Source organism: Xyrauchen texanus, chromosome 17, assembly GCF_025860055.1.
Source record: "Xyrauchen texanus isolate HMW12.3.18 chromosome 17, RBS_HiC_50CHRs, whole genome shotgun sequence".
Lineage (NCBI taxonomy): Eukaryota > Metazoa > Chordata > Actinopteri > Cypriniformes > Catostomidae > Xyrauchen > Xyrauchen texanus.
The window spans coordinates 13,011,986-13,035,051 of NC_068292.1; the positions used below are offsets into that span (position 1 = coordinate 13,011,986).

At 37.6% G+C, this 23,066-nt stretch overlaps 1 protein-coding gene across 4 annotated transcripts in view; it reads right to left on the minus strand.

Moving 5' to 3' along the window:
- The window catches only part of LOC127657903 (F-actin-uncapping protein LRRC16A-like), a 150,917-nt gene that overhangs the window by 78,174 nt on the left and 49,677 nt on the right, over positions 1-23,066 (minus strand). For all 4 annotated transcript variants that reach the window (XM_052146877.1, XM_052146879.1, XM_052146878.1 and 1 more), the window contains exons 6-12: positions 21,117-21,214; positions 20,452-20,522; positions 19,995-20,068; positions 13,725-13,800; positions 5,068-5,156; positions 4,851-4,945; positions 2,987-3,073 (exon numbers count right to left, since the gene is read on the minus strand). In XM_052146877.1, coding sequence (XP_052002837.1) covers positions 2,987-3,073; positions 4,851-4,945; positions 5,068-5,156; positions 13,725-13,800; positions 19,995-20,068; positions 20,452-20,522; positions 21,117-21,214 — 590 coding nt within the window. The remainder of the gene's footprint in view (positions 1-2,986; positions 3,074-4,850; positions 4,946-5,067; positions 5,157-13,724; positions 13,801-19,994; positions 20,069-20,451; positions 20,523-21,116; positions 21,215-23,066) is intronic.

Sequence of the window (23,066 nt, forward strand, 5' to 3'; positions counted from 1 at the left end):
ACTTAGTCATTTAACATGCATTTACATCTTAATAGTTATAGTCATAGTTCGCAGTCCATGTTACTTTTGTAATATGAAGTTTTATGGAAGCATTTCCCATGAAGACACTGCCAGCCTTCTCTATCTTACAGTTTAAGGACATCTTGCTGTTGCTGACATTTCTCCTAAGTGGATGCTTACAAGTCTCTAATTGGGTTGTGAAAGTTATGGCAAACTAATTACATACTGTGTTATAAGCCTTTTTAGAAAAGATAAGTAAGTCTCTTAAAATATGCCCTTAAATAATCCAGCAGGAATAACCAGGGAGCATGGACCACATCTTAAGCAATAAGACAACTAGAGCTTCCCTCTTGCTCTGACACAGTGATCATTTGGAGATAATTAGCGCCTGTAAATGGCAGGAGTCTCCAACATGTTAAATGGTGACTTTATAAGCCATGAAACCCAGTGGTGAGATGAGGTGCAAATTAGTTTTACAGGCAGCCAGCAGTGTCAGCTCTGTACCAAGTGCTGAAAATCTTATTGGAAAGAAAGAGCTAGGCCAATTGTGAATATGCATTTGAGGTTTTAGATTCAAAATGGGATGTATGTATTATATTGAAAGCAGGGATGCATGACATATCAGTGATCAGGATGAGTCAATATTAGCATTCAAATAATTATCAATATGAAATTGAAAGTAGATAATATCCGAGATTTTATTCCAATTCAAACAGTACACTTTTTATTGGGCAGTTTTCGAAATACTAAACTGTTATCCATCATTTCTATTGTGCATCTTGTAAGTATAGGTTATTACAAGATGAAACCTTCTTTGTGAATATAGTTTTTTTAAAGCAACGCACAAAAGAATATATATTTAAAATATTGGCCATCATATTGGTTGTTAGATACACTGTACAGTACTGTAGAAAAACTAAAACTTTGTCGGTTCTTCTGTCGAGTTGACACTTAAGCCTGTGTCTATTACAGTCTGATTGACATGAAAAACAATCACAGATTGTATCTTTCCATTAAGGGGCGTGGTTAACTGAGATTGATATATTGGGGGTATAGTTTCTAAAATATGCATTCCTTTTTACTGTACAGCCTGTACAGCAGAAACAACTCACTTTACAGGAGCTAAAAATCCTTGACCTTTTCCCATTGATCTGACCCACAGACAGGAAGTGTCTGTCAGCCATGATGTGCTGAGCACTGGGGCTGTCAGATGTCACAGCAAAATGTACGTTTTTACAACAGAAAAACTGGAGTACCAAATATTTTTAGATAAAATTCTCTGTCAGAAGTCTAGAATGGGCCCACAAACCTTTAGTATGTGTTATACATTTAAGAGTGAAGATTGCTTTAAGATGACACGAGAAGCATGGCCTCACCTTAAAATGTATTCTAAACAGTGGCAATGACATTTAATAAATGTCCAAATAATAATTTATATACTGTGTGTATAGTCAGTGGATGCACATCCCATAGAGCGCTATTGAAGCAGTGTTTCAATGGGAGCATATGGCAGATACCTGTACCATTGATTCCACTGAAAAAAATACTGATGTTCATTGGACAAGAGGCTTTAGACATGCCATTCTGAGTCCTATTTAGATGCTGTGCTTCACTGGATGCCTCCAGTATGGTAGCATCAGGAGCACTCTTTGCATTGGAAACATAACCGGATTGTTCATTGAACATTGGGCTTTCAATTCATGTATTTTTGTCCTGCTTGGTGGATGATCTGTGCTTCCCCAGTCCCCACACTCTGTCACTGGTGTTTACATAACCTGTGTCTGCAGAATGCTCATTTATTAAATAATCTGAATTTGCTTTCAGAGAGCTATAAGAGTGTGGGACTCCAAGCTCTCTTTAAACACTATTACATTTTACCATGTAATAAATACATTTTAAACTTGAAAGGTTGTATTAAATCTATTAAAGTGGACCAAGATTAGTAAATGCTGCAAAAAATATTGTTCATTGTTTAATCATATCTAACGCATTAAGAAATGGTGACATATAGAATCTTATTGTTAAGTGTTACCAAAAGCTTTTAATCGTTTTTTTTCTTTTATCAAAGCTTTAGTCTTAAACAGTACTAAATTTAGCTAAGTACTGCTACACATTTCCCATTTAATGTGACCAATTACTGTGAATAACATCACAAGATCAGATCATTAATCTGTTCAACATCTGCTTCAATCATTAAATCACAGCCAACAATCTTCACATAAATTCTGTGTATAATTCATCTTGTGCTCGGAGGTCATTTATCTTCTTGCTGGTTACAGGTTTGTCAGTTGAGAAAAGACTCCGTAAATCTGCCAGTACTGATGTTTCCATGGGAAAAATAGATCAATAAGCAGATACATTTCCAGCAAATATATGTACAACCAAAAATCAACAACAACAAAATGTACATTTATGTGACAACTCTTTGAAAAGCCAATTTCAGAAGCCAACAAAAATCAATAGAGAAAGAAAGAGAATGAGTGAAAGGTAGAGGTAGGTAGGAAAGGAAGGGAATTTATAAATATTATAATGCATTACGCTGATCCAAAGACCTACAGTTCATTGCTTATATTAGATAAACAAGGCAAGTTAACTTAAATGTGAACAGAACAAGTGATACAGGATGAAATTACACATGGACCTAAATGCGTTAGCACCTAAAGCACCAGGTCTGCGTTTCCCAAAAGCATCGTAAGTCTAAGTAAATCGTAGAATCCATTGGTGCCAATGGTCCCTACAATCAACTTAAGTTTACAATGCTTTTGAGAAACACAGCCCAGGCTTGTTAATGCAACTGTGAACTTGATGGACTGAAATATATTAGTGCTCACAACTGTAGTGATTGTGTTTTCAATATTGTTTCTTAAATGGAACAAAATGAATAAGCACAGATCCCTATAAATGAATCAGCACAACAGTCACAGGTTTTGCACATGTTTCCTCAAGGGTTGCAATTAACTGTAATTTACAAGAAGAGTTGACTCACCTTTGGGTGACAATGAGGTTCTGGAGAAGTTCAGATGCTTGAAGCCCTTGCGGAGTTTGGCAAACTGTGCACCCAGAGAGGCAATTCCTGCAGGGAAAAGTTATAAGGCTATTATCATAAATTCACCGCAAACAATAAACAAACATGCTAATATACATCATGTTATGCTTTGGAATCATGAACAAACAGGAGTACTTTTCTTATGGCTTCAAAAGCTCTAATATTGCATCAGTCAGTTAAAGGCTATTTTTAAGTGTCTGCAAACCGACAACATATTTACATTTTCTGAAGTGGTGCTCGACCGTACGAAACTCGCTGGCACAATTCTAAGGCATTCTGGGTGGTTTCTAGGGCACTGCTTGGTAGTTGCAAGGAGTTGGCTAGGGCATTGCTAGGCATTTACTAGGGTATCATGAGTGGTTGCTATGGTGTTTCTAACTGTTCATTGTTCATTGTTGTCAGAAGAGCCCACCATCAAGCATGAATTTAAAACAAAAATTTAAAACTTCTTTCTTTGGCATTTTCTTTCTGGCATTATTCTTTCTAAAAACTTATAAAGTAAACAGCTTAATAGTCCATATAAATCACACACTGAAAGGAAGACTTGCAAAACCGTGCACAAATACTCCACGAGGCAGACGGCATTCCCTCCTGCTGCATCTTACATGAGGTCAAGCCCGTCCACACACAGCGCTAAAGACCCATGGTCATGTTTTATTCATGGTTTGTGGAAAAAGTTCCGACATTGCAGGTTCCATGGGAGTTGTTAAATATTTAACCTTTTGTAAGTTTTGCTGAATGTCCCCGTTACAACATCTTAGATTTGGGAATCGAGAACAGCAATCGTTACCAAATGATTTTCAAGAAGTGTAGTTCTGTTAATTGTTCTAAAACATCTACACCCTGCTTTCAATTTAATAGACAACACATATTTCCATTACGACGTGACCATTGGTTGCGTGCAACAACAAACATGCAACACATAATAAATTACTCTTATAACCGGTTCTTTTTAATGAATCTGTCATAACCACTCACAAATGAGTCACAGATGAACTCATCTGTCTTAGGCCGTATCTGCACTAATCCGTTTTCACTTGAGAACTACACTTTTCAAACATAATTTTCCAAAATATGGGGTAATGGAAAGCGTTTTCGAACGCTCCATTGTTGGTGGAGGAGAATGCCGTTCCAGTGTGGATGAGAGGTGTTAACATAGCAAAATCTAGGAGTTTTCAAACTAAAATGTATTGGCGTGGAAGTGGCCATTCGGTCTATGGTCCATACAGAAGAGTTTACACAGTTGCAACAGACCAAATGATACTTTGACAAAATAGTATTGTTTACGTTCTTGCATTTTGGTCAAAATGTATAATATATATATATATATATATATATATATATATATATATATATATATATATATATATATATATATACACACACACACACACACACACACACACACACACACACACACACACACATAAAAACAAGAACCCAACCAAACACAAAATACCCAGACATGGTCAACGGGAAACAAACAGAAGGAAACCAACAAACTAACACAACTAGAACTTCACATCAACCACTGTGATGGCACAAAACGAACCAACAGGAAACACAGAGAACCAGACTAGAAAAAAAGGAAGAATCCGACACAAGACTGCACACAAAGGGAATATAAAGCAGGCGAAATCAAGAGCACAAACGAACAGGTCAATTCAATAAATGAATAACGAGACAAACAAGGAACTGGGCCTTTAAACGAGATGGGGAAGAGTTAGACATTTTTGGTATCAGTTTGCCACACAATCCTATTTTGCACAGCTGAGAGGATATTAATGCTTTGACAGTTACTTACCTCTGTCCTCGAGAGGATTGTTGGCAAGGTTTAAGGTGTGCAGTCCTGAGTTGGTATTGTGGGCGAGGGCATTTGCCAATTTCTGTGCAAAATCCCTGTAAAGCAGAAATGGAGACTTCACACTCTGCAGCAAAATATCTGCCATCTCAGGTAGCAGTTTCAAACATACTTAGCAGAATATGAGCTATAGAAAAAGCTGCAAAGTCACATTGCTTACGTTTTGAGACCAGCATTGTCCAGAACCAGCTCCTCTAGCCGACTCGATCGGGTCACAACTCTCAGAATTTGATCACAGACATCTGCAGACTGAAAATACACACCAAACATAATTACTTTAATCAGAAATGACTTCCCCAAATCTGGCCACAGACATCATATTTCACATGTCACAAGAACATGCTGGTGGCTAGCTTTTCATAAGGTTAGTTCACTCTACTGAACAAAGAATTTTAAATTATGATGTGGTTTGGTTGGTCTTCTGAATAACAATTTTTTGTATGAAAGTTTTCATAATATAAAACCGGAATCATGGAAACCATGTGATTTGCATCCCTTCTTGCAAGGAACACGCTGTGTATGTTGGAAATACCTTCATGACCTGATTTCATGAGTGGTTAATCCCTTAAAAGAATAGTTCACCCAAAAATGAAAATTCTGTCCTCATTTACACATTTTCTGATGTTGTTCTAAACTCATATGAATTTATGAAGAAATGTTTAAATAGAGCGCAACAATCTGGCTCCGGAAGAAAAGATTACATTTATTTTCTCCATAGGCAAAGGGATTTTTAACAATAATTTATAAAACCTTTAAATAAAGACCAAACGTTAACTCAAGAGATTGTTAAAGGAAAATTCTGGGTTCAATAAGTGAAGCTCAATCGACAGCATTTATGGTATAATGTGTATTACCACAAAACATTATTTCAAATTGTACCTCCTTTTCTTTAAAAAAAAAGCAAAAATTTAGGTTACAGTGAGGCACTTACAGTGGAAGTGAATGTAGCCAATTTTGGAAGCATTTATAGGCAGAAATGTGAAGCTGTATGATATAATTTTTAAGCACTTACATTAACTCTTCTCTTAAAACTTATGGATTATTTGAGCTGTAAATAGTTATTACAGTCATTTCAGGGTTTATGGCATAACGTCGTAACGGCAACAAAATTGTACCTTTGGATATAATTTTACACAGAAATGTTATTAAGTGCTTTTATCAAACTAAAATCATGTTTACACGTATATTGTTTACGTCTTGTGGCAATACGTTTGAAAAAGTGAGTATTTTAACGTTTATGGATTTGGCCACCATTCACTTCCATTGTAAGTTCCCCACTGTAACAGAGTTTTGACAAAAGAAGGGAACTAATCGAAATAAAATGTTTTGTGGTATTCAATATTATACCACAAATGTTCTCAATTGAGCTTAACTTGTATTGAACAGGAATATTCCTTTAAAGTCATCAGTCTGGGTTTTAATAGTGTGCCTGTTTTAATTCCTGGTGAAGAACCATAATATCCATAAATGGGAAAAGATCAATCAGGGAATCACAGCCACTGACAATGATGAAAGAATTGGTAATTTTGGGCTCACCCAACTAGAATTTATGTTTTAATGGCCAAGTCATTTGTTCTGAATAACGACTTCTGCAATTAATGCAAAACTATGTTTTCATACATGTTAATAACGTGTGCTGCACTAAAGTTTACTTAAACTGCAATAAATGTCAAGTTTTTTTGTTAACTGAAATTTAATGTGGTACTTTACAAATGCAGTGTTGCTTAGTATGCTTAAACATAGGGAGACATTTATTTATCAAGAAATAAATCACTTCTTGATCCTTACATGATCTCTGCTATAACATGTGACGGATCAAAATGTTATCTTGTCTGTATTGGCAAGCACGCACATCTGTCCTTTTACTCTCTCTCTGTCTCACACACCCGCCCGCAGCCACTGAAAATTCAAACTGCCACTTTTACTTGTAACTTTAAATAGCTCATCATTCACTTACAGAGAAGAGTAATGCAGCGGTGGCATTTTTACCCTGTAAACACTGATCACTAATAAGCCACTCATGGATATTTGAGACACACTCATGATCAGCATACTAAGAAATCCGAGTCATCAGCCACTCTGAGAGATGGTAAATTATTACTGCACCTTAAACTCTTAAAAATGTGACTCTCTCTATGGATGTGCACAAGGTATACGCGGTTACATATGATGTTTTTAATGTATTTAATAAACACTTTCCAGACTTCAACCTGAATTACCCACATGAGCATGTGCATGTGATCAAGCGCATGTGCCATAATATACAGTAGCTCTTACAACCAGCATTTGGTAAGTTACTCAGTTACTCTAAAATGGTCAGATTACAAAACTCAGATTAAACTACTAAATTAATCACATAGCTAATGATTGTACTTTTTAGCTACTTTTCACATAATGGCTTTTGTTTTTCTGCTCATCAAATGCAAGATATTGTCTGCATTTCCTCCTCTTCAATGTCACACGCAAACCATGAACTGCTCTGTATGTAATTCATGTTTTACATGTATTTCACATGAATAATATAGTTTTAGAAATATGAGCAACCCAAGTAATATTCTTAAAAGTAATTAACCTCCTTTAAAGACAGTAAATGTAATCTGATTACAATAATTTAATATGCAATGCATTAAAACTACTTTTTGACAAAAAGTAATAAGATTGCAGTAACTAATTACTTTGCAATCACATTACACCCAACACTGCTGACAACATAAAACTAAGGGGGCATTTTTACTTGGTCAGTTCATGCATTTTTACTGATCGGATTTCTTTCCGATTGAAAAAGCACATTTCATTTATACATGGCCACATAACTGTGTCTCCACCAAACAGATACAAATCAGGTCTTAAATTCCCATGCTATATGCAAATAAAACAGAGTTCACTTCGGCGATTATGCTAATGCTGGGTAGCGAATTTAAAAGATGTGATTTATTAATTGATTCCAAGTGACTTTGGCCAGTGCATGTGTGGTCCAGAGTGGGTTTGAGTGATCATATTTATATCAGTCTCGAATCAGCAGTTACGCTTGGCCATTTCATTAACGGATAGCTATGCGATCAGTAAACACGCACCAGTAAAAACTCATCAGTAATAGGTGACCAAATGTAAATAAATACCCCATAAGATTGGACAATTAACATTTTTTGTTATTGAAGTCAAGATTACATTAATCAGCAATTAAGACACTTGCAAAATTAATACATTCCAGCTAATTGACAGTTGGGCAAGGAAATAAAGTATGAGTGTTGGCTCAACCAAAGAAACATCAACAAACCATTAGTTGCTACCAGCTACTTCAGGTTTATGGCATGTGGAATCTCTAATAAAGTGGACAATCTCATTCTAGAGAGCACTATATTGGACAAAATCTTGTATTTGCCCCAAACAAACAATTTTTCTGCTAAGTGCTAATGGTTATTTTTGTCAACTTTTAGCAGAACAAGATGGCCTCAAAGCAAACAGACATGGACATAAAGCCACACAACTTTTGATTTTGAAGTCAAACCAAAACACATTTTGATTCAATGGGGTCTCCATATGGTTCTGAAGAGTACTCAGTTGAGAATTATGAGAAATTGACACTATGCAAACTTCATAGCAGATGTTCAGATGTCTGTGTCTGAGAAAAAAGACGACCACTGGCTTTGCTTGTGTTGACTGGTGTGGTCACTGCTGAGTCTACTCAATTGTGAACTCTTTCCCTCAAGCAAAACATTGATTTTGGCTCATTTAAGGGGACTTAAATCACGTGTTTATCTTGCTTATCTTCAAAGTATGTGGTTGAACAAAAGCAAAAAATAAAAAACCCTCAAATGATTCAATGTACTTGATATTTCCCATTTTTTGCTTGAGTAAATGAATCCGTTTTAGGACTTTAGCTTCTACCCAATTCAAGACAACATGAGTAGGAGAAAAGCATGAGAGCCAAGAGACCAAACTAAATTTGAACTGGATTAAAAATTAAAACTCTTAGAGCTCTGACCCAGTTCTGATGTCTAGAATCCCCTCTGGCACAGCCTTTAGGAAAAAGAAATCAAACAGAGTTTACTGCTGAGGTAATGGAATAAATTATTCCACAAAAAATGTCTGGCTGATACAAGTCTGCTTGCTGTAAATTATTCTTATTTTGTATTTTCGATCAGACAGAATCAAATGACGGATGCTGAGGACGGCATGTTGAGGCTAGTATGAGACACAGCCTGTTTGCCAGAGAGGAGACGGGCTTTGAGAGGCTCCTTCTTGCTTATGGGATTCTTGGCGTGGGCGAACGATGTGGAATGTCAGAGTACAGCCCACAGAGATGCGGCCACCAGCTGAGCTGCTACTGTGAAAGCGGCTGAGAAGAGGGCTATACAGCAGGAGGGCAAAGAGCAAGACTGCTGCACTCCAAGTCAGTGCTTCTCAACTTGTTTTGCTTCTAGACTCAGATTTTACATTGGACATTAAATGGCGACCAAAATAACCAAAGAACCAATTGTTTATTGTACAAAAATAAACAAAAATGTCAGAAATATGACATTGGCTGAAATATTGGACACTTTACCATTTTGTAAGTCCATAAACAACAGCAAAAGTGTCATGTACATTTATAGTTTGAGTGTCTGGTTTTAGTTCTTCACCAGGAATTCTGATTTTTAACATGATTTTTAAACAAAGAAGTTGAAATAGCATGGACTGATGGCTTCAACTGAAGCATATACCATTGAATAACAACCTCGGAGCTCACGGTAGCTCTCTCTTGAAAGGTTTCATTAGTTATCATTAATTATCAATTCATCTATGGAAACAATGAATATTCTATAGTATAGTAGCTCTATAGATTATTGCGCTGTTCCTCCCACAACATCTGCACTGAAATCATTTGCGAGTCGAGTCTCTTGTGCACTTGCGTGAGGATCGCTCCTTGTATGGAGTTGCTGCCTTTGTAAAGTGTTCCAAATCAATCACTTATAAGGTTTCTGGACATTTAGTATGCTGTCTTAGAAGGTAGCTGCCTATGTAGGCAGTAGAGACAAAGGCAGCTAAACTAGATTTTAGAACAGAACTCTAGTGTAAAAATTCAATGAATTTAGGATGCAGGTCAATTTTGCTTTGTTCGGACCAATAATAACTTATGGACTACTCAAATATAAACATTAAGGTCATGTGTCTGGATGGAACTGGCACTCAAGCTATTAATATTTCAAATGAAATAACACAACACATTTTGATTTAATTCAGGTACGCAAACATTTCTAAGAGATTTAACAAAAAATTTAACACTTTTTAAAAACTTCTATTGTTTTTTTGTGTGGCATTTTTCATCTACGAGTTTCACCACAAAGACTGATTCATTATCCAGCCTCATTGCATAAAGCAAACATTCATTTTTGATCTCTCTTTCTCAATCTCTCTCGATCTTTCCAGCTCTATTCCTCTTCTTCATCACTCTTGTTCTTTCCATCTCTATTCCTCTTCTTCATCTCTCTCGTTCTTTCCAGCTCTATTCCTCTTCTTCATCTCTCTTGTTCTTTCCATCTCTATTCCTCTTCTTCATCTCTCTCGTTCTTTCCAGCTCTATTCCTCTTCTTCATCTCTCTTGTTCTTTCCATCTCTATTCCTCTTCTTCATCTCTCTTGTTCTTTACAACTCTATTCCTCTTCTCCATCTCTCTTGTTTTTCCCATCTCTATTCCTCTTCTCTATCTCTCTCGTTCTTTCCATTTCTATTCCCCTTCTCCATCTCTCTTGTTTTTCCATCTCAATTCCTCTTCTCCATCTCTCTCGTTCTTTCCATCTCTATTCCTCTTCTCCATCTCTCTTGTTCTTTCCATCTCTATTCCTCTTCTCCATCTCTCTTGTTCTTTCCATCTCTATTCCTCTTCTCCATCTCTCTCGTTCTTTCCATCTCTATTCCTCTTCTCCATATCTCTTGTTCTCCATCTCTATTCCTCTTCTCCATCTCTCTCGTTCTTTCCATCTCTATTCCTCTTCTCCATCTGTCTTGTTCTTTCCATCTCTATTCCTCTTCTTCATCTCTCTAGTTCTTTACAACTCTATTCCTCTTCTCCATATCTCTTGTTCTCCATCTCTATTCCTCTTCTCCATCTCTCTCGTTCTTCCCATCTCTATTCCTCTTCTCCATCTCTCTCGTTCTTTCCATCTCTATTCCTCTTCTCCATCTCTCTCGTTCTTTCCATCTCTATTCCTCTTCTCCATCTCTCTCGTTCTTTCCATCTCTATTCCTCTTCTCCATCTCTCTCGTTCTTTCCATCTCTATTCCTCTTCTCTATCTCTCTCGTTCTTTCCATCTCTATTCCTCTTCTCCATCTCTCTCGTTCTTTCCATCTCTATTCCTCTTCTCCATCTCTCTCGTTCTTTACAACTCTATTCCTCTTCTTCATCTCTCTCGTTCTTTCCATCTCTATTCCTCTTCTTCATCTCTCTCGTTCTTTACAACTCTATTCCTCTTCTCCATCTCTCTCGTTCTTTCCATCTCTATTCCTCTTCTCCATCTCTGTCGTTAGTTCCATCTCTATTCCTCTTCTCCATCGCTGTCGTTAGTTCCATCTCTATTCCTCTTCTCCATCTCTCTCGTTCTTTACAACTCCATTCCTCTTCTTCATCTCTCGTTCTACCCATCTCTATTCCTCTTCTCCATCTCTCTCATTCTTTCCATCTCTATTCCTCTTCTCCATCTCTCTCGTTCTTTACAACTCCATTCCTCTTCTTCATCTCTCGTTCTACCCATCTCTATTCCTCTTCTCCATCTCTCTCGTTCTTTCCATCTCTATTCCTCTTCTCCATCTCTCTCGTTCTTTCCATCTCTATTCCTCTTCTCCATCTGTCTTGTTCTTTCCATCTCTATTCCTCTTCATCTCTCTAGTTCTTTACAACTCTATTCCTCTTCTCCATCTCTCTCATTCTTTCCATCTCTATTCCTCTTCTCCATCTCTCTCGTTCTTTACAACTCTATTCCTCTTCTCCATCTCTCTTGTTTTTCCCTTCTCTATTCCTCTTCTCCATCTCTCTCGTTCTTTCCCTTCTCTATTCCTCTTCTCCATCTCTCTCGTTCTTTCCATCTCTATTCCTCTTCTCCATCTCTCTCGTTCTTTCCAGCTCTATTCCTCTTCTCCATCTCTCTCGTTCTTTCCATCTCTATTCCTCTTCTCCATCAGTCTCGTTCTTTACAACTCTATTCCTCTTCTCCATCTCTCTCGTTCTTCCCATCTCTATTCCTCTTCTCCATCTCTCTCGTTCTTCCCATCTCTATTCCTCTTCTCCATCTCTCTCGTTCTTTCCATCTCTATTCCTCTTCTCCATCTCTGTCGTTAGTTCCATCTCTATTCCTCTTCTCCATCTCTCTCGTTCTTTACAACTCCATTCCTCTTCTTCATCTCTCGTTCTTTCCATCTCTATTCCTCTTCTCCATCTCTCTCGTTCTTTCCATCTCTATTCCTCTTCTCCATCTCTCTCATTAGTTCCATCTCTATTCCACTTCTCCATCTCTCTAGTTCTTTCCATCTCTATTCCTCTTCTTCATCTCTCTTGTTCTTTCCATCTCTATTCCTCTTCTCCATCTCTCTCGTTAGTTCCATCTCTATTCCACTTCTCCATCTCTCTCGTTCTTTCCATCTCTATTCCTCTTCTCCATCTTTCTCGTTAGTTCCATCTCTATTCCACTTCTCCATCTCTCTCGTTCTTTACAACTCTATTCCTCTTCTCCATCTCTTGTTTTTCCATCTCTATTCCTCTTCTCCATCTCTCTCGTTCTTTCCATCTCTATTCCTCTTCTCCATCTCTCTCGTTAGTTCCATCTCTATTCCACTTCTCCATCTCTCTCCTTCTTTACAACTCTATTCCTCTTCTCCATCTCTTGTTTTTCCATCTCTATTCCACTTCTCCATCTCTCTCGTTCTTTCCATCTCTATTCCTCTTCTCCATCTCTCTTGTTTTTCCATCTCTATTCCTCTTCTCATCTCTCTTGTTTTTCCATCACTCTCACCACCTTTTGTCTTTACTCCTTGCCAAATCTATTAACTGCAGTTTTCATTCACTTTCATTCTCTTCACTCTCACTCTTTTATTCAGTACACTTTCCCTCTTTAGGATGCATGCTGTATCGAGCATCTCTCTCCATTTCGGAAGCTCTCGCTCTTGTTCACAGTTGTATCTCTGATTGGCTCATGCCGGGAATGATGACGGCTCTTTTCACGGTGATTCATCCGCTGCACAAATCAATGCGTCCAAACCCCAGTGACAGTTCTTTATGTACACAAACCCTGTATAGTCTGGTATTTTAACACATTCACACAAGGAAAAAGCCTTTCGGAGTTTAAAATGTGTGCTTAATCTTATCTCCCCAGATATTTAACATTCTCTGAACAATTCATAACCCTTTCTGTACAGCGGGTTGTGTTTTGGCTAAAGACCATTACCTGTTGCTATGGAGACCATGCCTATAGACAAAAGAAACCCAGTTTTGCTCTTGTACCCACTAACCAACAAAATTCTTCAATAAGTCATACATGTCTAACCTTAGTAAAGACAGTGCATGTGAAAGAACATACTGCAACTAATCAGTACTTTTCTATGTAAATAGCATATTGTAAATGTTCAACTGCATATTGTTGCATTCTGATGTTGTCTGGTATTGTTTAGATTATCGTATTTTAATGGAGATCATTGTTCCACAGCACCGATGGACCATTTGATTACAGAGACTTTGAATAGATATGTCTGGGAGGGTGATTAGACGTTTCTGTTTGGATGGTCTTTTGTCATTATCTGACAGCACATGTGTCATATCTGTCAGTTGTGCAGAGAGCTTAACTCACCAGTTTATAATCCTTGGTGGAGAGCTTGGTGAACCACTGGTTGTATTCCAGCACTGCGATTATCGCCACCAAATCCCTGCGCGCGCGCACACACGCACACACACACACACACACACACACACACACACACACACACACGCACACACACACACACACACACGCACACACACACGCGCACGCATGCACGCACATACACACACACACACGCAGTTCATTAAAATATGTCCTCCTCAGATAAAATAACTGAAGGTTTAAGTTTAAGATCTTGTATAAAGATTATGTAATTACATTTTGACATAATCCTAATCCAAATTCGCATAATAATGCTGTGCATTAGGGATGATAAGAAAATTTGTTTCAATACACCAAATTAAATATTGTGTTTTAGCACTGTAATGCTTTGTGGACCAATTTGTTTGTAAACATATTGTTGCATTTCATCATCAGGGCAAACTGGCATTCTCTTATTTTAAAAGAGAACAAATGAACTGTGCAAACCTTGAAAACGCAGGAGTTTTATTTTTTTCTTAAACTGGGGTGCGGGGACACACAGGGGGCTGCAAGGGGAGCTTAAGGTTCCGGGGGAAAATTTGAGAGAGTAAAAATAAATAAAAAAGATTTTGAGAATTATGTATTTATGTTAGGCTGTGAATCAATAAAGCATTTTTAAAACTAATTAATCACAGTTTTCTGTGATTAATCCCGTTTAATCGCTAATAAATGTATGGTGCATGATGCTTTACAACAAACATTAAAAAAATATCAAATATATTTACTTTATCCTGTGAAAGCAATACATTGTTTAGTCATCATTTATTTAAATTATTTAAATATGTATGCTAAAAAGTTCATTTTTTTTTTTTTTTTTTTGTGGATAGAGTTAATTAGAATGGGTTAGTATATTATTAATGTATACAGTATTATTCTTTGATACAAGTATATCAGTGGTCATGTTGTATTCAAATTTGGGCAAAATCTTCTGCTGTTTTTCAGTGGACATTATGTTTAATAATAGGATCAAATGGGCAGATTCAATTCATATCAATCTTTATTGGCAAGATAAACTTTGCCAATGTATCATTAGACACTATACAAACAGATATAAATATATTGATTGCTGAAGTTTAATTTGCTTTTGTTTCAAATCTCAAAATGATTATTTTCTCTGGCTTCTGTTCAATCTTTAAGTATATCTGTCTGTAGCTTGCTGAACAGCCAGATTCTTCTTAGTCTCTAACGTGAATATGCCGGGTCTCACTCAGTCGGTTTCGATTTTTGACCCTGGTTCAGATGAATGTGAGTGAAGTCTTGCAAGCCTGGCTCACTGCTTCACAACAACAACAAAAACGGAGACTGCAATAATTGTTTATACACTCACCTAAAGGATTATTAGGAACACCTGTTCAATTTCTCATTAATGCAATTATCTAATCAACCAATCACATGGCAGTTGCTTCAATGCATTTAGGGGTGTGGTCCTGGTCAAGACAATCTCCTGAACTCCAAACTGAATGTCAGAATGGGAAAGAAAGGTGATTTAATTGAGCGTGGCATGGTTGTTGGTGCCAGACGGGCCGGTCTGAGTATTTCACAATCTGAAATACTCAGTTACTGGGATTTTCACGCACAACCATATCTAGGGTTTACAAAGAATGGTGTGAAAAGGGAAAAACATCCAGTATGCGGCAGTCCTGTGGGCGAAAATGCCTTGTTGATGCTAGAGGTCAGAGGAGAATGGGCCGACTGATTCAAGCTGATAGAAGAGCAACTTTGCCTGAAATAACCACTCGTTACAACCGAGGTATGCAGCAAAAGCATTTGTGAAGCCACAACACGCACATCCTTGAGGCGGATGGGCTACAACAGCAGAAGACCCCACCGGGTACCACTCATCTCTACTACAAATAGGAAAAAGAGGCTACAATTTGCAAGAGCTCACCAAAATTGGACAGTTGAAGACTGGAAAAATGTTGCCTGGTCTGATGAGTCTCGATTTCTATTGAGACATTCAGATGGTAGAGTCAGAATTTGGCGTAAACAGAATGAGAACATGGATCCATCATGCCTTGTTACCACTGTGCAGGCTGGTGGTGGTGGTGTAATGGTGTGGGGATGTTTTCTTGGCACACTTTAGGCCCCTTAGTGCCAATTGGGCATCGTTTAAATGCCACGGCCTACCTGAGCATTGTTTCTGACCATGTCCTTCCCTTTATGGCCACCATGTACCCATCCTCTGATGGCTACTTCCAGCAGGATAATGCACCATGTCACAAAGCTCGAATCATTTCAAATTGGTTTCTTGAACATGACAATGAGTTCACTGTACTAAAATGGCCCTCACAGTCACCAGATCTCAACCCAATAGAGCATCTTTGGGATGTGGTGGAACGGGAGCTTCGTGCTCTGGATGTGCATCCCACAAATCTCCATCAACTGCAAGATGCTATCCTATCAATATGGGCCAACATTTCTAAAGAATGCTTTCAGCAACTTGTTGAATCAATGCCACGTAGAATTAAGGCAGTTCTGAAGGCGAAAGGGGGTCAAACACCGTATTAGTATGGTGCTCCTAATAATCCTTTAGGTGAGTGTATATACACAGTACATCCAGAAAGCATTCACAGCGCTTCACTTTTTCCACATTTTGTTATGTTACAGCCTTATTCCAAAATAGATTCATTATTTCCCTCAAAATTCTACAATCAATACCCCATAATGACAACGTGAAATAAGTTTGTTTGAAATCTTTGCAAATTTATTAAAAATAAAAAAACTGAAAAAAAAAAAATCACATGTACAAGTATTCACAGCCTTTGCTCAATACTTTGTTGAAGCAACTTTGGCACCAATTACAGCCTTTTTGGGCAGTTTCTCCAATTCTTCTTTGCAGGACCTCTCAAGCTTCATCAGGTTGGATGGGGAGCGTCGGTGCACAACCATTTTCAGATCTCTCCAGTGATGTTCAGTCGGGTTCAAATCTGGGCTCTGGCTGGGTCACTCAAGGACATTCACAGAGTTGTCCCAAATCCACTCCTTTTTTTATCTTGGCTGTGTGCTTAGGGTCGTTGTCCCGTTGGAAGATGAACCTTCGCCCCAGTCTGAGGTCCAGTGCGCGCTGGAGCAGGTTTTCATCAAGGATGTCCCTGTACATTGCTGCATTCATCTTGACTAGTCTCCCAGTTCCTGCCGCTGAAAAACATCCCCACAGCATGATGCTGCCACCACCATGCTTCACTGTAGGCCAGGTGATGAGCGGTGTATTGGCCAGGTGATGAGCGGTGCCTGGTTTCCTCCAGACATGACGCTTGCCCGTCAAGCCAAAGAGTTCAATATTTGTTTCATCAGACCAGAGAATTTTGTTTCTCATGTTCTGAGAGTCCTTCAGGTGCCTTTTGTCAAACTCCAGGCAGGCTGTCATGTGCTTTTTACTGAGGAGTGGCTTCAGTCTGGCCACTCTACCATACAGGCCTGATTGGTGGAGTGCTGTAGAGATGGTTGTTCTTCTGGAAGGTTCTCCTCTCTCCACAGACAAACCATGGCTTGGTTTGTGCTCTGACATGCACTGTTAACTATGGGACCTTATATAGACAGGTGTGTGCCTTTCCAAATCATGTTCAATCAACTGAATTTACCACACGTGGACTCCAGTCAAGTTGTAGAAACATCTCAAGGATGATCAGTGGAAACAGGATGCACCTGAGCTCAATTTTGAGTGTCATGGCAAAGGCTGTGAATACTTATGTAGATGTGATTTGTTTTCATTTTTTATTTTAAATAAATTTGCAAATATTTCAAACAAACTTCTTTCAAGTTATCAATATATATATATATATGTATATATATATATATATATATATATATATATATATATATATATATATATATATATATATATATATATAGTAAATAAACACATGAATGAACATCAGCGATTGAAAGATTGCAATTGGCTGAAATGATCAACGCTAATCTTCCAACTGCCTTTTTATTTTAGGAAGGGGGTCCATCGCAGGAGGATCTTTGAATTTGGGGGTCCAGGTTTGAAAACCCCTGTTCTAACAAACTTTAGAAGTAATGCATTTTGTTACAAATATACAACCCCAATTTAAAAAAAAAGTGACAGTGTGGAAAATGCTAATAAATAAAAAAAAAAAAGAAAAAGAGTGATTTGTAAATTCTGTTCACTCTGTGCAATATTGAAATCACTACAACAACAATTATTTGATGTTTTACCATTACTCATACATTCTCAACTGGAGACAGGTCAGGACTGCAGGCAGGCCAGTCTAGCACCCGCACTCACGGCTTACACATCCGTGCACCTGTAATCTGGGCAGTATGTGGTTTGGCGTTCTCCTGCTGCAAATCCACTTCTGAATGTGTGTGATCACTGATTAAAAAGTAATATGTCTGATATGAATATCATGACATGGGCTTGGGAATACTTTTACACCATTTGCCACTGGATCCACAGATGCAAGTTAAAGGGGTCATGACATGAGAAACCAAATTTGCCTTGATCTTTTGGTATATAAGCGGTCTTTGTATCATTAAAACGTCCTGCAAGTTTAATATTTTAAGACGTCCTCCCCATTCTAAACGAATCATTTATTTAATCAAGCTCAAAATACAGCTCGTTCTGGATTCATGGTTAGAAGTGACGTGACGGTTAGAAGTGACGTACCAGCGTTTGCATATGACCGCCTCCAGCACAAGATAACTACGCTTTAAGCGCAAGACAACTACGGTCATTTCGTATCGCCGTGTGCCTCACAAGTGTTCAGTCGATGGACAGCGAGCTCTGACAGAGACTACTTGTGCACAGGAAAATTACGATGCCACACAGATGTGCTGTTCTTGGCTGTGGTCAAACAAAACCTCTGAATAAGCTGCCGAAAGATCCAGACGTCAGGGAAAAATGGATGCAGTTTATTTTTTGCGGACGTCCCAGTCACGGCAGTGTTAACTTAAGCGTTTGTTCTGTACATTTTAAGGATGACTGTTTTGAGAACAAATCTCAATATGATGCTGGCTTTGCCAGAAAACTGTTGCTCAAAGATAAGTCCGTGCCGACTATTCTGGGAACAACGACGACGCAAACTGTAAGTAATCTATTTTAAACTTTAAACTACTTTTTAAAGCGCAATTTCATTCATTATGAATAATCACAGTGTTTTTACTTAGTTTACTTGCATATTGTTCTGGCTGGAGGCGTCAATAATTGATACATAGGCACTGACGTTAGCCAATCATAACAGTGGGCGTTAACACTGAAGTCTTAAATGGAAAACGCCCCCAAAACAGACTGTTTGAATCAGAGGATGAGAAACAGGGTGGGAAAAGGTCAAAAATCACTAGATTTTAAAAGTTTTTCTTAAAAAAAAATATATTAATACTATAATTGCACCTAAGGGAACATAATAATACAATAAAAAAACCCATGTCATGACCCCTTTAAGACTTTACTATGTAAAGGAGAAGCCATACATCAACACTGTCCAGAAGCGCCACTGACTTCTCTGGACTCGGTCTCATCTGAGATGGGAGAGTAGAAGAAAACAGTGGAATTGTGTTTTGTGGTCGACAAGTCCACATTTCAAATAGTTTTTGGAAAAAACAGCCGTTGTGTTTAAAGTGGCCAAAAAGGAAAAGGACCATCCAAACTGTTATTAGCATCAGGTCCAAAAGCCAGCGTCTGTCAGTGGGGGTGTCAGTGCCAATGGCATGGGTAACTTTGCACATCTGTGAGGGCACTATTAAATGAAGAAACATGAACAAATTTTGGAGAAATATAGACAGTATTCTGCCATCCAGAAGCCATCTTTTCCAGGGACGTCTATGCATTTTCCAGCAGGACAACGCCAAGCCACATTCTGGCCAGATCTTCAGTGCCCAAATGCTTAAGTGTTTTTAGAAGAAATGGTGATGTTACACAGTGGTACACTCTTGACTGTCCCAACGTTTGTGGAGCATCTGATTTGAAATGAGTTTATTAAAGAAAAGTAAATAAATAAATGTAACAAGGCAAAACATCAAATAATGTTTTACCTAGCTTTGCTTTCAATAGAGTACAGGGTGAATAGAATTTATAAAGCACTCCTTTTTGTTTGTATTAGCATTTTCCATACTGTCCCAACTTCTTTGGAATTGGCGTTGTATATATAAAAAGTCTAAGCCATGAAATGAAGAGAAGTTGTAACTTTAACTATATACTTGTCTTTAGTGTATTCTGTATGTGAGACTGTCACAACGTAAATATATATGCTTCACCTGTTCTCTAGATGACTGAAGTCCTGCAAGTTCAGTTCTCTTGTGTCCTGTGTCAGATAAATCGTGTCCACATCCTGATTGGTGAGAATCAAGAATTTTAATTTGTTAATGTGGTACTGAAGTTACGAAATCTAAGAAAAAATGGCTAAAATCAAATCAAGCCCATTGAAAACTAACTCGGAGCACAAATATTTTTTATTTGTGATTCTTATAAGATTTAGAATATTTTGTTCAATTGCAATATCTTCATGATTATTCAAATTTGCTTACAGACACAGTTCATTTACAGTATTTGGCATATACTGTGTGCTTATACAGATCATTTATAGGTAATTCTGAATGCAGAAAGGTGTTACTCTCCACAACGTGGCCTCCTGAGGTATTCAAGTTGACCAGAGGGAATTCTAAGTCAAATACAGTAAAGAGCAGATCAATAAGTGTAAGTGTGTGTACTGACCCACTGAACCTCTTCTTTGTAAGGAAGGCCTAACCAATCACACACACACCTGTACTGCTGCGAGAAACCCCCTGGAACAAGCAAGAATCATGAAAGTCATGTCAATATGAATCAAAAGCAGAAACACAAACAGATGTACACTATATGACCAAACGTATGTGGACACCACCTTCAAATGAACAGGTTTTTCTATATAAGCTACACCTTTACTAACAGGTGTACAAATTCACCAATATGGTCATGCAGACTTCCAAGCCAAATATTTTTAGTAGAATGGGGCGTACCAAAGAACTACGCAACTTTTAAAGTGGGACTGTCGTAGGACACATAGGATAAAGAGTCTGGCCTGCACAAAGCCTAAACCTGAACCCTATTGAACACCTTTGGGATGAACACTGAAATAAAGCCAGGAGCAATCACACAACATCAGTGTCTTACTTCACTGATATTCTGGTATCTGAATGGGAGCCAATCCCCACATCCATGTTCCATGATTTCCACTTTCTTGCAGTGTGAAACTGACCCAGAAGAATTGAAGCTATAAGGGAGGACCGACTCCCTATTAATGGTAACGGTTTTGAAATCAATTGTTCAACAAGCACATACGGGAGTGGTGTATACTTTTGGCCAAATAGTGTACATCACATTGCATGATGGTGATTTACCACAGGGCCCCGGCTCAGATCCACTCTGATTCTCCCAAAGGGTCTGCAGAGAGCCGATTCTCTCAGGAGGATCCATGGACAACCTCTTCATCACCTTCCTACCAGATACAGTGATAAAGAAAGCACTGAATATGACACTACATCATATCAGAAGCATATTCATAATTCATTTGCTCATTCATTCTTGAATTAACACATTATCCCTTGGTTAATAAACCATCCCATTTTCTTCTTGATATAATATTTATGAGAAATGTTATATCTTAATAATGGTATATATCACAAAATATTGCTAATTTTGCAAGACATTCAACCCAAAAATGTATTAGGAATTTCAGAACCAACTAGCAAAGCCAGTGAATTGGAATATGGTGGGCCTACTAATGAGAGGTGGTAATTATTTGATTTTACTTTTTCAACAAACCAAATCATACAAATGAAAAGTCAACTGGAAATGTTAATTCGCAAACGCAAAAAAAAAAAACAGCTGCTTCACATTCTATAACCCTTGAGAAATGTTGTTGCACATGCAACATTTAGTAAAACAAAATCACTCCCAGTTATAATCAGTGATTCTGTAAACATTGGAGGCATCAAAAGTGGTACATTTTGCAGATTAGCTTATTTCAAATGATGCAAAACACATGCCGATATACCACGGTATATACAATATAGCAGAATCTCTATCAGTAACACATTTCTACATTTGCATAGCATATACTGTACTTTATCATGCCCAGCCATATTCCTAGAGATATTTCTCTCAACCGATTTTGCTCATACCGATAACTAAGGTGGTGGAAAAGAAGGTTAACCTTTACGACATATTAAATGTAAAAAAATATATATAATTCTTTGCCAGTCACAGTAAGTATAGACTATCACATAAAGGCTGAATCCAAATCTCAGATACGTGTTTGTTATGCAACCAATCCCAATAATAACCAGAACCAATTAGTGCATAACGCCATACTTTTAATTATAAACAAGCCCAAAAAAAGGCTGGGGAATCTTATTATGAAATGTCTGTGCTACCAGCTCACACAAACACACAAGGGAAACAGACACACACACTCTTACATTCATCAACAATGTATTACAATACAATCACTATAAAAGTAAACATTGTCATATGAGCTAATATATAGTGCACGAGCAGTAATTAATCATTATTAGATCATCATTCATCAATAGTAGATCATCGGTGATCACTTGTTAATTTTCATCAATTTCCATCTTTTTTAAAACATTCCACTATAAAAATCTGATCTGATGATAACAGAGTCTTGGCTTGGTTGCAATGCTCTATATTTAAACATTCACCAAATTAAGCTTTTTCTAGCCTATATATTTCCCAGATGAAGGGCTTAGGCAACATAGGAATTAATTTTTTTTTTTTTTTAAATAAAATAAAACCCATCTGCAACAATAGTTCCAAAAAGCAACTTTCAGCACAGACAAACTCTAATGTCAAGTGACAGAACAAGTCCCACATGGAACCTGCTCACTTTATGTTCACATTTTCCATGCTAATTTTGTTGGAAAATCTGTGGAATTGATTTCAAACATAGAAAAATGGGTTAAACTGATATACAGTCTTATTGGTAGCTGAAAATATGATCAAACTAGCTAAAATATTGAATTCAAGAACTGTGGAGAATCTACGGAAATGTGAGTGTAACCCAATCGCATGAGAGTATCAAACACTGTTACTGACTCCAGCATTTGCTCATTTATAGGGCTGGGTAAAGTAATGATTTTCTAATGAATCACAATCTTCATTTGAACGACTTGATAATGATTCTCAAAATACCAAGAACGATCTTTTAATCTATGCTTGTTTCTATCCCTAAAGTGTTAATTAATAATATTTATATGATTATTTTTTACTACATAGTTAATTATACAATAATACTTAATAATAACCTATTATAATACTAATCCAGGACA